Genomic DNA, 14,983 nt, shown 5'->3' with positions numbered 1-14,983 from the left:
TCAGCTCTTGCTAAGCAAGGGAGAGCCAGCGCCTGGCGGCAGCAGCAGACAGGGAAGGATGTGGGATGTATTTTGATGAGGCCTTCCCTGCACTGAGCAGTCATTGGGCAGGTGCAGTGTTTAAACCCACGTGAAGCCCAAATTACAGATTCATCCTGACAAAGTTGCCTGACTTGGAGGCTTTCAGGACGGACCTCCCCCTCCCTTCTCTCCTCTTGCAAGCACAACAGAACTGGCACACACGCACACAAAAAGGCTTTGAAAGGCCCCATCAGCTGCTTTTAGCACCTAATTTCCTGCAGCTGTAACGTGATTAAATCCTGAAGTGGGTGGTTTGGGGTCGGGGTTGGGTTTGGTTTGGCTGTTGTGTGTTTCTTTGGGTGGGTTTTGTTTCTCCCCCTCCCTCCCCAATCTTAACACCTTGAAACTGCAGCCTGGTGCTGAGGAATTATTTATAACCAGCGTCATAAAAGAGTGCTGGGGTGCCAACACTAATCAACTTCTTCAAACCACTTCAAAGAAAGTAGAGAAAAAAAAAACCCACCACCACCACCACCACACAACCCTTTCCATCCACAGATCCTTTTGAGGTTTAACTAAGGAGCTTGATTTAAAATTCACAAGAAAAACCCTTAGGTATTGAAGCTTTAATACGCAGCTTTCTTGGACAAACGTTTGATAAAGAAACGCAACATCCCCGTTCCAGGCAGCAGCTTCGTGCTTTAATATTGCCCAGGGCTACTGTAAATGCTCACTTTGTACTAAATCTGCTTTTTCTCCCTGCTTAGTGGCTGGCAGCAGATGGGGCAGCCTCCTTGGCGCCTTTCCTCATTTGCACACTCCTAAGACTCTTCTAAAGAGCTCTCCCCGAAACGGAGGACACCGGGGCACAAGCAGGAGGCTGCTGTGTGCGATGCTTAACCTGCTCCTGTCTCAGGAACTAGGCAGGGTTTAGGGCTGGGGGGTTGAAGCAGCAGGTAAATGAAGTCAGGAGAATCTAGGGAGTGCCTTTTCCTCTGGTAAGAAATCAGATTGCATTCCATTCTGGAATCATAGAATCGTTTTGGTTGGAAAAGACCTCTCAGATTATAGAGTCCAACCATCAGCCTAAGACCACCATGGCCACTAAACCACGTCCCAAAGTGCCATGGCCACAGGTTACACAATCATCAGATTGTTTTGGTTGGAAGAGAGTTGGCAAATCATTTGAGTCCTGGAGAAGAGAAGATTCCAGGGGGACCTTAGAACTGCCTCCAAGTAACTGAAGGGATCCTACAGGAAGGCTGCAGAGGGACTTTTCCTGGGGGACAGGACAAGGGGGAATGGTTTGAAGCTGAGGCACAGCAAGGTTAGACTGGAGCTGAGGAAGAAGTTCTTCAGTACAAGGGTGGTGAGACTCTGGAATAGGTTGCCCAGGCAGATTGTTGCTGTCTCCACCCTGGCAGTGTTCAAGGCCAGGTTGGGTGAGGCCATGAGCAGCTGAGTCTAGTTGAAAGGTGTCCCTGCCCCACGGTGGGGAGGTTGCAGCAGATGATCTCTGAAGTCCCTCCCAAACTAAGCCATTCTGTGATTCAGTGGTAATGGTTTGCTCTGGTTTTTAAAGGCACATCAAAGCAACGTGACACCAGCTCACCCTGACAGCTCCTGCAGAACAGAAACCCCAGTTCCACGCTGCACATCCAAAGGCAACCTGCCTAAGGGTGCACAGGTTGTGCATCAAATCATTTGATGGAGTCTACACTGCTTTGCTTGCACAGGAGAGAGGCCTCCTATTCCACTTCCCAGTTTAGCAGGCGTGCTCCCTGCTCCTTAGCTGAGCTGCCACGGAGCAGTAGAGCTCATTAGCAGCAGCCACTAACTAACTAATAGGGAAAAAAAAAGAAGGGGGAAAAAAAAAGCAGCAGAAAATCTGCCAGCCCAGGTAGAATAGGAGAGCAAATTTACACCTGACAAAAGGAGTAATTAGCGAGCTTAAAGACAACAGGAAATATCAGATGGGGCACAGAAGGCATTAATAATTGATACACCAGAACTCTTTGTTATTCCCTTGGAGGGTTTCATTGTTATAACTGTTAAAGTGCATTTTTTATTAGATTACCCACCCAAAGAGAAGAGGAGGGGAAAAAAAAGACATTAAAAGCAGCTTACCTATAGCTGTTCCAAAATGTTCACCCTTTCCTGTTTCATTTTTAATCTCCCTCCCTCCCCCACCTTCAAGACACAGCCAGAAAAGTTTCATCCATCATCTGCCAAGCAAAGCACAGCTGCCTACAAATCAGGAGTGGGACTGGTTCTGGGGTCTCCGTTTGGACTCACCATCGTCCTTGTTCTGCTTCAAATGGTCGATCATGAACTGAATGGGGTCGTCTGGCTTGTGAATTAAGAGTTCTTCAAGCATGTGCTGAAAAGAAATAGGACAGAGTCAGAGGGAAACGTGGCAGCTAGGCAGGTGTGATAGGTTGGAGCTTTACAGCAGTGCTGTGAGGATCTTGCAGAGTTTGTACATTTATAGATTCATAGAATGCTTTGGGTTGGGAGAGACCTTAAAGACAATTTAACTCCAGCCCCCTGCCACGGGCTGGGACACCTTCCACCAGCTCAGCTTGTTCAAGGCCTCATCCAGCCTGGCCTTGAATAGCTCCAGGGAGGAGACATCCACAGACTCCCTGAGCAACCTGTTCCAGTGTCTCCTCACCCTCACCGTCAAGAATTTCTTCCTAATCTCCAGTCTCAATCTGCCCTCCTCGAGCTTCAATCCATTCCCTCTCGCCCTATCACTACAAGCCCTTTAAGTGCTGATTTATTTCTTAAGGCCCCTTTCAGAGACTCAAATTTCACACAAGCAGCTCAGTCAATTTCTGGAGGAGGTTCACCTTTTAGGTTTCACAGTTGGGGTTTTGCAAATGTTTGTGTTTAGGGCAATCCTTTCAAGCCAGGGTTTGTTTGTGCCATTAGGTTGCTACAATAAAACTGAAGCATGCAAACAAAGGCTCTGTGTAAATCCTGGGAGTGTTTTATGCAAAGTGAGGAGGTTCTGCAGCTGAAGTCAGTGTCCCCTGGCTTGCAAAAAGCACAGCATTGATATTAAAATGCCACAGCAGGCATGGTAAACGGCCCTGAAGTTACCTGAGGAACCAGACCAGCAAACAAAACCCCCACCGAAATAGGAGAGGGAAAAACAGAACAAGAAAGAGAAAGAAAAAGAAGCACTTGTGTGTCTTCCAGTGGAAAAGGCTTTACAATATCAAGAGTTACGAGTACAAGGGGAGTCTCTCTAACAGCTTCTCCTGCCACAGCAGCTCCGGAGCGCTCAGTCCCTCGCACAAACCTCCCCACGCTCAACAAAACAGCTTGTCCCAAACTCGCAGAACAAAACCTACCTTTCCCTAAGGCAGGACCCCAGCCCTGCTACGCCCCGAGCCCCCCCCCCCCCCCGCGCTGTCAGAAGCGGAGCTGTGTTTGTGACCCCAACCTCCGCGGAGCAGCCCCGACAGCAGCGGCAGGGACCGCCTGAAGCGGATGGCGCTGATGAAGGGGCTGCAAGGCGGCGGTCACCTCGTCGGCTGTCTCAGGAAGGGCAAAATCGTTCACGGCGGCTTTCCCTGAGCTTAATCTGTTACTGCAGCCTCCTTCTCGTCCTCCTTCTCCTCTCCCCTGTCCTGCTAAGCCTTTTCTTTCACGCACCTTTCTTCCACGGGCTACCACTTTCTCCCGCCATGAGTGAACACCGGTAATTTCCAGGCTCTCATTAAAAGAAGCTAATTAACTAAGAGAGCGCTCGGCCGGCGCCCTTCCCTCCCAGGGTCCGCCCGCCCGCTCCTGTCCAGGTGAGCCCAGGACCGGGCGCGGGGGTAACTGGCCGCGGTGCTGCTCCCTTTTCCCAGGAGCTACCCCATTCCTGGCTCGGGTTTCTCCCCGGGCAGTACCGCGGGATGGAAGCCAGGAGGAAACCGGGCTCCCCGCGTCGGATCCAGGACGGCGCTCACCGTGCCCCTCGATGCCCCGCCATGCCACCCCCCGCGCCCCGGAGGAGGTGGTGGGGACAGCCCCCGGGGCAGGCGCGGCTCGTTCACCTGCAGGAGCTGGAACAACTCCCGCTCCTCCGCGTAGGAGCCCAACGGCGGCGGCCACGGCCGGGCGGGGGCGTCCATGGCGTCCATGGCGTCCCTAGCAACCAGCGGGGACGCGTTGCTAGGCCTGACGTCACCAGACAGCGACACTCAAAAGCCCCGCCCCTCCGCGGGTTGCCTGACAAAGCGGGTGACGTCACCGAGCGGCGACGTCAGCGCCGTTGCCAGGGAGACTGCGGCGCTTCGCCGGGACTCCCCGGGGAGCTCTGTCTGCCGCTGCCCGCACCGGGCCCTCTGCAGGGCTGCAGCTGCCCCCCGCCCGCACAGTCCCCGGGGTGTGCCGGCCGGTAGGGACCGGGGGCCTGCAGAGCTCCCCGGGGCGGGCGGGAAAACGCTGTTTGGGGGGAAGGTGGAAGGGCGTGGAGGCGGGGGGTGCAGGCCAGGCTTCCACCGCAGCGGGCAAAGACGAGCGCCCGTGGCAGGATCCCCCCGGGGTGGGCAGGATCCCCCTGGGGTGGGCAGGATCCCCCCGGGGTGGGCAGGGCCGGGCTTAACCCCTGCTCTGCTGTGAGGCAGAATCCCAGCAGGGTGGTGGTGGAAGGGACCCCTGGGGCTCACCCAGTCCAGCCCCACGCCTAAAGCAGGGCACCCAGAGCAGCTTGCCCAGGACCACAAGGGCCACAGAGGTTTGGAAAGGCTCCAGCCAAGGAGACTCCACCACCTCCCTGGGGAGCCTGCTCCAGGGCTCCAGCACCCTCCCACCAAAGAAGCTTCTCCTCTGGTTCAGATGGAACCTCCTGGCTTACAGTTTGTGCCCCTTGTCTATGCTCTTGTCACTGGGCACCACTGAAAAGAGCCCAGCCCCAGCCTCTTGCCCCTTACCCTTTAGCTCTTGCTGAGCACTGATCCCCTCGGGGGCTGCTCGTCTCCAGGCTCAACAGCCCCAGGCCCCTCAGCAAGTTGGTAGCCTCCTCCAGACTCTCTCCCGTAGTTCCATGTCTCTCTTGAAGGAGGAAGGCCAGAAGTGGACCTAGCACTCCACCTGTGGCCTCAGTAGGGCAGAACAGAGGCACAAGAGCTCCTTCCTCGAGCTGCAGGGTCACACTCTTCTTTCCTGTCCCCAGGGCTGCCTGCCAAGCTGTCTGGATTTAATGTGAGTGTTTAGGCCACTTGGGCAATAGCTTGCGAGGGATGAGAGCAGCCACTGCCTCCCCCGGCCCCTGCAGAGCAGCCTGCTTGATGCATTGCTCCATTATGTTTACAACAGACTCACTTGGGTTTATGGTGGCTGATTGTCAGTGAGCCCCTCTGGGTTCTCTACCTCTTTTTGCAGCATCATTACTACCTCATTGACTTACTGCCTGGGGCTCAGGGACTGCAGAGCTTTGACACGATAGAATTTCTCTCCTCTTCTTTTTTTCCCCCTCCTCTCTTCTTTTCCTCGCTAAAAGTTTTCCACTAACCTCCACAATTTCAGCTCAGGTGAGAAGAAAACAGAGTCCTGCACAATTGCATCGTTTCTCAAGAGCAGCTTCCCCTTCTCTCCCCAAATCCAGGAGGAGATAAGATGAAGGAGGCAGCAGAAGCTCTAAGAAACATAGAGCAGAAGTACAAACTCTTCCTGCAGCAGCAGTTCACGTTCATTGGGGCACTGCAACACACCCGGGAGGATGCACATGACACGATCAGACCTGTGGCAAGCATCAGCCAGGTACAAACTCTGCAGCCCCGAGTCCTCTGCTGGGGAGAGCAGGGACTGACGCGGCGCCGCCGCACACTTGGGTCCCGCTCGGGGCTGGACAAATGTTTCTGCTTACAGAACAAACCCTCCCCGGGAACATTTAACTCTGCAAACTAGTGGCAGATTAAGCAGGGGGAAAAGAAATGCCTGAGTTAGGCCTTCCTGTTGACAGGGAAAGGGATTTGATTGCTTGAGCAGCACTTCATGATTTAAGCAGCTTTGTCTCGCTGCCGAGGTGGAGCCAGGAATGGAGGAGGCAAGGAAACAATCAGCCCAAGCCTCCTTCCCCAGCCACACATGGAATCTGTAATCCTTAACTGGTAGCAGCCAGCATGCTTGCTTCTTCCCCCTGGAACTGCTGCTGCTGCTGCATCTTTCCATAGTGCTTATTAAAAATAATGGCTGTGTTACAACAGAGGGAGGATGATGGATTGAGGGCTCAGCCTCCCAAGTGGGCTTGGGCTTTTCCAGGCTGGGAAGTGAATTGTCTGGGAATTTTTATAACAGGGGGTGTTTGGAGGGGTGTGAAGAACTTAGGCCACCTGCAGGCAGAGGGGGGAGCAAAGCAGATCCAAATCAAGTAAGAACTGTGGGTATGAGAGAGAGCAGGAGCCAGGCACAAACCCCAGGGGATGCCAAAGGCAGGGTGAAAAGCAAGCTGCTATGAGGATTAGGACAGAGGAGTGAGCTGGTTCCTCTCTGAGGGCTGACTCTCTCCAAGAGGGCTCTGCTCCTAGCTTCAGAGAGGATCATGGCAGCTACTCCACTGAACCACTTCTTCCACAAAGAGGCATTGAGATGGTGTAGGACATGTGAAAGGTGGCCCAGGGAAGTTGTGGGTGCCCCCTCCCTGGAGGTGTTCAAGGCCAGGTTAAATGAGGCCCTGAGCAACCTGGGCTGGTGGTGTCCCCTCAAAATTCATCTTGCCCAAGGCCCCTGCACTGAGCAGGGACACCTCCAACAAGATCAGGCTGCTTAGGGCCACAGCAAGACTGACCTTGAGTGCCTGCAGGGATGGGGCCTGAAGCACACCCCTGGGCAGCCTGTGCCAGTATTCAGCCTCCCATGAGTCCTTGGCTGTGGCCATGGCATCACCCACTGCAGAGGCTGCCCTTGGGCTCTGCTGCCTGCAGCTCAGCTGCTCATCACCAGCTGGCTACTGCAAGCCTCCTTCCTCTAGTCCTGGTCCCCATCCTGGTCCTGTGGGTGCATGAACCCTGTGGCTGATGGAGACCAAGAGAATTCCTGTGGCCCCCCTGGTGACCATCCAGACCAAAATGCTCTTCTCCTCAGGACTCTCTGCTCACAGCAGCAATAAAGCATCCTGCCACTCACAAGGACACCAGGCTCAGTGAGCAGCATGGGAGGAGGAAGCTGTGGTGGAAGTGGACCCTCAGGGTCCATCTTTTATTTCCCCTTGCAAACCTGCTGAGAATTTGCCCAAGCACAGAGTGTGGCTCCTCTGTATGCAGCAGCTGTGCAGCTCCAACAGCTACTCTGTTCCTGCCTTCACATCTTGCAGAAAGCACTGAGGGTGCTGGAGCCCAGCTCTGCCTGCCAGCCACAGCTCAGGGCTTCATATTCCAACCACTCCTGCCTGAGGTACCTGTGGGCTTTGGGGGAGAAGATCCTGAGTTCCTTGGCATAACATTTAGCCATGCCACAGCAGGCACTCTGAGGGACAGAAATGCTCCAGGCAAACAGCAGCTCTCCTTGCTGGAAGAGGGTAGGAAGGACAGTTTGAGGTTCAACAGGCTTAGTTTGAAGTCACCTCTGCAAATGAAACCAGCTCCAGTGGTGCCAAGTGAAGAGCCACAAAGAAGGGGTGATGCAAGCACGCTGCTACAAACCAGCCACAGAATCTCAGAATGCTCTGGGGTGGAAGGGACCTTAAAGATCATCCAGTTCCAACCTCCCCACCACAGGCAGGGACATCTTCCAATCCCAGCTGGGTTGCTGCCCTCACCTCCCACTAGGCTCTGCCTTATCAGCCATGGCAGTGGGTGCCCTGCTCAGAGCAGACACAGAACTCTGGTCACAAACCTCCAGAATATTAGGGGCTGGAAGAGACCTGTGGAGACTGAGTCCAACCCCTCCAACCTGTGGAGACTGAGTCCAACCCCTCCAACCTGTGGAGACTGAGTCCAACCCCTCTGCCAAGGCAGCTTCACCTAGAGGAGGTGACACAGGAACACTTCCAGGCAGGCTTTGAATGTCTCCAGAGGTGGAGACTCCACCACCTCACACTCAATCCCTTTCTGCAGGGCTGTGGTTTTGGCTGTGCTGCTCCTACAGCACCTTCAGAGGGGATCCAGGCTCCCTGGGGTGCTGCTGAGCAGATCCATCACCCTAACCCTCTCCAGCCACGATGAACAGCAAGCAAACATCTCAGCCCTGCCCTAGAAATGTCACTACCTGCCATGCTGCTGCAGTTTCCATGGTGGCTCACAGCTGCAGGGTCACAGGAGGAAGCAGCTTCTCCTCCCTCACCAGCTCTGCAGCACGAGTCCAATGCTCTCTGACAGGCATAGAGTCATAGAACTGTCAGGGTTGGAAGGGACCTCAAGGCTCAGCCAGTCCCAGCCCCCTGCCATGGCCAGGGACACCTCACACCACAGCAGGTTGCTCACAGCCACATCCAGCCTGGCTACAAACACCTCCAGGGATGAGGCTTCCACCACCTCCCTGGGCAGCCTGTGCCAGGCTCTCACCACCCTCATGGGGAACAACTTCTTCCTCACAGCCAATCTCAATCTCCCCACTTCTAGTTTTGCTCCATCCTCCCCAGTCCTATCCCTCCCTGACACCCTCAAAAGTCCCTCCCCAGCTTTCTTGCAGCCCCCTGCAGATCCTGGAAGGCCACAATGAGGTCTCCTCAGAGCCTTCTCTTCTCCAGCCTGCACAACCCCAACTCCCTCAGTCTGTCCTCACAGCAGAGCAGCTCCAGCCCTCTGCTCCTCCTCGTGGCCCTTCTCTGGACACCTTCCAGCACCTCCAGATCCTTCCTGTACTAAGGGCTCCAGAACTGGACACAGGTGTGGTCTCAGCAGAGCATGACTCCATCTCTCCCCATGCACAGGTACAGAACTACATGGACCACCACTGCCACAACTCCACGGACAGACGCATCCTCACCCTCTTCCTGAGCATCTGCAATGATCTCAGCAACCTCTGCACCATGCTGGAGATGAGGTACCCTGACACCACCACCACCAAGGACATCCTGGAGAAGTGCAAGCTGCTCCTCAGCCACAGCAACGACCTGAGCACCATCAGAGCCAAGTAAGGGCTTCCCCAGCAGCTCAGTGCCTCTGGAGGACTGTAGGAACCCAGCCTCCCTCCTGCCTCCCCCAGCAGCTCCCCTGCAACACCTTGCTGGCTTTGCTGAGGCACCAGCTGCTGGGAAAACAGCACCAGCCTCCCTTCCCACTAAGGGGGATGGTTGTTGGTTCTCTGCCCTGGTGGAGGGCACAGAGGGCAGGTGAGCACCCTGGCACACTCAGGCAGATTTAACTCCCCCTTCCTCCTATCCCTGCTCTGCATGGAGCTGCTTTCTGTGGGCCAAGTGTCTGTCTGTGCACCTGAGCTCTTCCAGAGGGAGCCCAGCAGCCAGGACAGGCTGTCCTGTGCTGGGCAGGACTTGTTTCTCCAGATGCAGTTCTCTCCATGCCTTTTGGCTCTGGGGACCTGGCTGGCTGCAGGCTTCTGCCCTTGCCAAGGGGGCTCAGGGTGGCCCTGTGGGCTCACCAGCCTTGCATTGCTGCCACTGCCCAGGCCACTCCTTCTCTTCCTCTGTCCCACAGATACCCTCACGATGTTGTGAACCACCTGAGCTGCCATGAAGCAAGGAATCACTTTGGAGGCGTGGTGAGCCTCATCCCCATCGTTCTGGACCACCTGAAGGAGTGGGTAGCCCTCGTGGAGAAGCTGCCACGGCAAAGTGCAAACACTGTGAGTGGTGGAGGTGCTGCCCCTGAGCCAAGGGCAGCCCAGCAGGCACCAGCTAGGGCAGCCACTTCCCAAACACCACCACCTGCACACCCTGCAGCTCAGACCCCACCTAGCAACAAAGCTAATGCACAGGGGCAGGGGAGTAAGCTTGGCCAGAAGAAGCACCTGCATGACACAGAGCATCACAGAGGGAAATGGAGAGGTCCCTGGAAGCCACCAGGCAGACATGCCTTTTAAAGGACCCAGCTCATGCACCTCCTGCTTGCCACCTTTCACCAGGTGGCTGATTAAAGACAGTGAAGTGAATAGTGGAGACCTTTCCTGTCCTCCAAGTCCCCTTTCTGAAGAGCTAGCCCTGTAAGCAGCCTTGGGCAGATCCAAGCTCTCTCTCTTGCTGATGGAAGCTCTCCTGCCAACAGAAGTAGCTGTAGCACTACAGCTGGGCCCTGCACACAGGACATGGAACAGTCAGGAGCAAGCAGGTCCTGACCCTGGGGAAGACAGCTGCAGAGGGGGGTCTGCACCTCAGACTCCCTTCTGAGGAACACTCACTCAAAGCTGGAGGTGTGAAGAACCTGCATGTCTGGAGGACATGAGGCAGAGCAGCAAAGGACTCAGAGGTGATCTGAGGTTTAGACTCATCCCTAAAGTTCCCTCAGCCCCTGGTTGTTTAGACCATGGAGACAAAGTCTACAGGACTCTGATGATGTCCTCCTTCCATTCCATGGGCTACAGAAAAGCTCAGGATGCTTTAGCTGCACCAGCTCTGCTCTGCTGTATCCTTCTTGCAGGTTCTCTCACCACTACCAGTACACACCACCCACAACATCCTCCCCCACACCTCTTTGATTCCTCTGCTGTCAGAGCTGGAGATGGAAAGCAGAACAAACTTCATCTTGCACTGAGTTTGGTTTACTGACAATATCCAAGCTTGACTAAACCACCCCTGCCTTCCCCAGAGCTCTGCAAAGCTAACAGAGTCATCTCCAGCAGCTGTGGCTCATGGGAAGCTGGCAGGAGCAGAGTGGGAAAGCTGTGGCCTTTTCCAGCTGCAGATTACAATGTCTGTGCTCTCCCTTCTCTGGGCTGAGGACCTGGCCTGCCTGCCTTCCAAGCATGTTGTGAGGCTCTGCTCAGTTAAAACCACAGGGCATGTGGAAGGGTCTCACACTGCTTTGGGAGCAGCACTTCCCAGTTCCAGCCCAGGGACTTCTCCACCAGTGCTGGGAGCAGCTTCCTCTCCAGCCTGCTCAGGGAGGGTCAGCAGAGACCCTGGAGCTGATAGACGTTTTCTGGCGTTGCTTTTACTCAAGCACTGTTAACTAGAGCCTTAAGATCTCAACAATGTGATGCCTTCCCCCTGTCTGACTGCTCTTTTCCCCTCCCACAGGCAAATTAGTTCCTGTTCTTTGCTTCCTGCTGGAAGACACTCCTGAAATAAACCATTTCCTTTCACATACCTGGCTCAGTTTGCTGCCAGTGAGGAAGTGTTTGCCTTAAGATCACATTTTGGCAACCAGCAGCCAAAAGGAGAGGAGGGAGGATTACCAGAAGAGGGAGAGCAGGAAGGAATGCTGGCTCTCAGGAAATGGGAGGTATTTGCAGGGGAGTTTGTACTCCTCCTGCACTTTCTTTCCTTCCTTCCCCCTCTCCACTGGTACTGCAGTGCAACACATCCAACCATGCTGGAGCCTATTTTTAGGAGCCCTCATGACCCAACTGAATTCACCCTTGGTGAACTCAAAATGGCAACAAAGTTTGCCAGGGTTGACACAGAGAGACTCTGAGGCACTAGTGGGGCCACAGCCAGCAGAATGTGGCAGTCACCTCTCAGGCTTCACTTGGGAGCCCCCTTACAGAGGCAGCTCCAGGCAGAAAAGCCAAAGCTGCTTGCAGCTGCCCTGTTGTGTTTCCTGCTGCAGGGCCAAGTGGCCATGACAGCTGCTGGCTTGGAAAGGCTTTCAGAACAAGCACATGCTACGTGGACTAAGAGATGACAAGTGCTGGGGCCACAAGGGACACTGCTCCCAGATCTTGTTTCCAGCTCTCCTCACCCTGTCAGGCAGTTTAAATGTGAACAGGCAGGCTGTGGTGAGACCAAAATTACCCCTCCAGCTTGTAGTTCACTTCCAGCTTTCACAGCACACACTGCTTATCAGAATACGCCCACATCAAACCCTGCCTACCACCTCCCCACCTCTGCTGTTCCAGATGCCAGTGGGGTTGTCCATTTAATCATGGAATTTCAGGGTTGGAAGGGACCTCAAGGCTCAGCCAGTCCCAACCCCTCTGCCATGGGCAGGGACACCTCACACCACAGCAGGTTGCTCACAGCCACCTCCAGCCTGGCTGCAAACACCTCCAGGGATGAGGCTTCCACCACCTCCCTGGGCAACCTGTGCCAGGCTCTCACCACCCTCCCGGGGAACAACTTCTTCCTCACAGCCAATCTCAATCTCCCCATTTCTAGTTTTGCTCCATGCCCCTCAATCTTATCACTCCCTGACACCCTCAAAAGTCCCTCCCCAGCTTTCTTGCAGCCCCCTTCAGACACTGGAAGGCCACAATGAGGTCTCCTGGAAGCCTTCTCCCCTCCAGACTGAATATCCCCAACTCTCTCAGCCATCTGTACCTGACCAGCAAGAAACAGCTCTCAAAACTTCCTAATTCCTAACCTAGCTTTGTCCTTTCCATCAGCCTCACACAGCCAAAAATGTCTTAAGACACCAGCAGAAAGCTTGAATGCAGAAAACTTGCAGTCTGAGGTTTGGCAATGACATGAGAGCAGAGGCTGTTGGGAAGGCTGCAAAGTGAAGTCTCACAAAGGGGGGGAGGAAAAAAAATCCCACTCAGACAAATCACTTAATTTCCATACAAGTTCTCCTCTCCCAGAGTGGATGGACACTTCAAAAGACACCAAGATACAGCAGGAATTGTTTTTCCCTACTACAAATCAAGCTGTTTGAAGAATTTACATAAACAGGATGTAAATGCCAAGCACAAAAGTGCAGTAAAGTTTTTGCTTTAGCCTCTGTGAGCAGAAAAACTGCAAGGTAGCAGATTGAGAAAGCAGGCAGGGCACCAGGCTGGGCACCAGGCTGACTTACCCAGAGGCCTGGAAAGAAATGCTGCAGCTAGAGGCATGGGATGGTGGCAGAAGAGCTCCACAGAATCCTGGCACCTGCAGGCTGGAAATGACCTTTGTGGTCCCCTTTGACCCAGCAGAGGGTCAAATCAGGCACTGGTGAAACCAATCAGGGTAATCAGGTCCAAATGCTCTGCATGATAAACACCTGGTTCCAGCAGCTCACAGGCTGGGGTTGGGACACAGCTCCCACCCCAGGAGGTTCAGATCCAGTGCCAGGGCTGGTGGGAGGCTCTTAAGAGAATGAAAGAGGCTGATTCGAGGGAGAGGGGGAACTCAGCATCCCCAAAGTGTCCTTGAAGCTGCGGTGGAGTGATGCAGTGAGCTTCGTGGGGCCTCTAGTGGCCGTGGTTGAGAAGCAGCAGGGCCAGTGGTGAGGAGACCCGGGGCCAGCACCTGGTCCTGCCCGCCCCTTGTCCTGCCCGCCCCTTGTCCTGCCCGCCCCAGCTGCGGCGCCCCCCATCGTGCCCCACAACGCCCCTCCCTTCAGTGACCGGTGGGAAAGTGCTCCTTGACAGCAGTGCTTCTCCTGCGCTTCCCCTCAAACCCCAGTCTAAAGGAGCTTTTGATTTTTGCCACACACAAGCAGACCCAGAGGCAGGGCAGGGGGGGACAGGACAGGTAGGAGCCACCTGCTCCCTGATGCTGTCATAGCATCACTTAGGCTGGAAGGGACTTCTAAGATCATTGAGTCCAACCATTAACCCAACACTACCAAGCCTGCTACCAAACCATGTCCCTCAGCACCACATCCCCGTGGCTTTAAAACCCCTCCAGGGACAGGGACTCCCCCACTGCCCTGGGCAGCGTGAGCCAGGGTTTGACAACCCTTGAAGGAAGAAACTGCTCCTCATGTCCAACCTAAACCTCCCCTGGCACAACCTAAGGCCGTTTGGTCTTGGGTTGATGGTTGGACTCAATGATCTTTTCCAACCAAAGCACTCCTATGATTTCCTGCTTCTCTGTCCTTAACTGAGGCTCACATCCTTCTCTGGAGATTTTCAAACCCTGCCTGGATGTGTTCTTGTGGGACCTGCCCTGGGTGATCCTGCTCTGCCAGGAGAGTTGGACTCCACCTCCAGAGGTCTGTTCCAACCCCTAACATTCTGTGCTTCTGTGAAGCCAAGTAAGCAAGTGTCAGTCTGGAAGAGAAACCAAAGAGAACAACTGCCTCATAGGTTAAGCTTACAGTGAAATGGCTTCAGAGATCCCCCTGCTCTGACAGCTCAACCTTCCCCTGTGTGCAGGGACTGCTGGGCAGGGTGCAGGAGGGAAAAGCAGCAGAGCAGGGACAGAGTGAGCTGGCCAGCTCCTGACAGCATCCCCAGCTCTGAAAACAACAGCCTGGGATGTTTTCAGCTATTAATTTGGCTGGTTGCTGTGTAGTCTCCAGCCTACATGGTCAGCGCCATCTGCAGTGCTGAGCTGTCTGCAGTTAACTGATGGATTGTATCAGGGAGGTTGAAGGGAGGTTGTAGACAGGCTGATGATGGCCTCTTCTCCCAGGCAGCCAGTACCAGAACAAGAGGACACAGTCTCAGGCTGCGCCAGGGGAGGTTCAGGTTGGATGTTAGGAAGAAGTTCTACACAGAGAGAGTGATTGCCCATTGGAATGGGCTGCCTGGGGAGGTGGTGGAGTCGCCGTCATTGAAGGTGTTCAAGAGGAGACTTGATGGGGTGCTTGGTGCCATGGGTTAGCTGTTTGGGTGGGTTGGATTGGTTGATGGGTTGGACACGATGATCTTGAAGGTCTCTTCCAACCTGGTTTGGTTTATTCTAATTCTAGATGGATTCTATCAGATGTCATCACTGAGTTTGTCACAGCAGAAAGAGGCTTTAACTCCATCTGATAAAATGAGCTCAGAATCACAGAACTGTTTGGGTTGGAAGAGACCTCTGAGTCCAACCATCAACCCAACACCACCAGGGCCACTCAACCATGTCCCACACTGCCATATCCACATATTCCTCAAACACCTCCAGGGATGGGGACTCCACTGCCTCCCTGGGCAGCCTGATCCAATCCCTGACCACTCTTGCAACAGAAGTTTTTCCTAACATCCAACTTAACCCTCC

General features: G+C 54.4%; 2 protein-coding genes across 10 annotated transcripts in view; one reads left to right on the top strand and one right to left on the bottom strand.

The window, feature by feature from the left end:
* AK8 (adenylate kinase 8) overlaps positions 1–4,162 on the bottom strand; it is an 83,280-nt gene extending 79,118 nt beyond the window's left edge. For 4 of the 7 annotated variants that reach the window (XM_068155615.1, XM_068155616.1, XM_068155621.1 and 1 more), the window contains exons 1-2: positions 4,074–4,162; positions 2,317–2,401 (exon numbers count right to left, since the gene is read on the bottom strand). In XM_068155615.1, the coding sequence (XP_068011716.1) occupies positions 2,317–2,401; positions 4,074–4,160 (172 nt within the window). In that variant the 5' untranslated portion in view covers positions 4,161–4,162. The other 3 variants (XM_068155619.1, XM_068155618.1, XM_068155620.1) reach the window with 3 other exon arrangements.
* A 141-nt stretch (positions 4,163–4,303) lies between these two features.
* SPACA9 (sperm acrosome associated 9) lies at positions 4,304–11,214 on the top strand. Of its 3 annotated transcripts, none has more exons than XM_068155613.1 (5): positions 4,304–4,417; positions 5,627–5,781; positions 8,891–9,093; positions 9,615–9,762; positions 11,153–11,214. In XM_068155613.1, the coding sequence occupies exons 2-5, from the start codon at positions 5,638–5,640 to the stop codon at positions 11,159–11,161; spliced, it is 504 nt and encodes a 167-aa protein (XP_068011714.1). In that variant the 5' UTR covers positions 4,304–4,417; positions 5,627–5,637; the 3' UTR covers positions 11,162–11,214. The 3 variants fall into 3 exon arrangements, with proteins under 3 accessions (XP_068011714.1, XP_068011713.1, XP_068011712.1); XM_068155612.1 differs by having other exon boundaries at positions 10,554–11,195; XM_068155611.1 differs by lacking the exon at positions 11,153–11,214 and having other exon boundaries at positions 9,615–10,106.
* The last annotated feature ends 3,769 nt before the right edge of the window (positions 11,215–14,983 follow it).

Source organism: Melanerpes formicivorus, unplaced genomic scaffold (genome assembly GCF_026170545.1).
Source record: "Melanerpes formicivorus ecotype bairdi unplaced genomic scaffold, bMelFor1.0.p_v2 SCAF_33, whole genome shotgun sequence".
NCBI classification, from domain to species: Eukaryota; Metazoa; Chordata; class Aves; order Piciformes; family Picidae; genus Melanerpes; species Melanerpes formicivorus.
The sequence above is the reverse complement of the archived record's forward strand: the minus strand, read 5'-3'. Positions and strand labels throughout refer to the sequence as shown.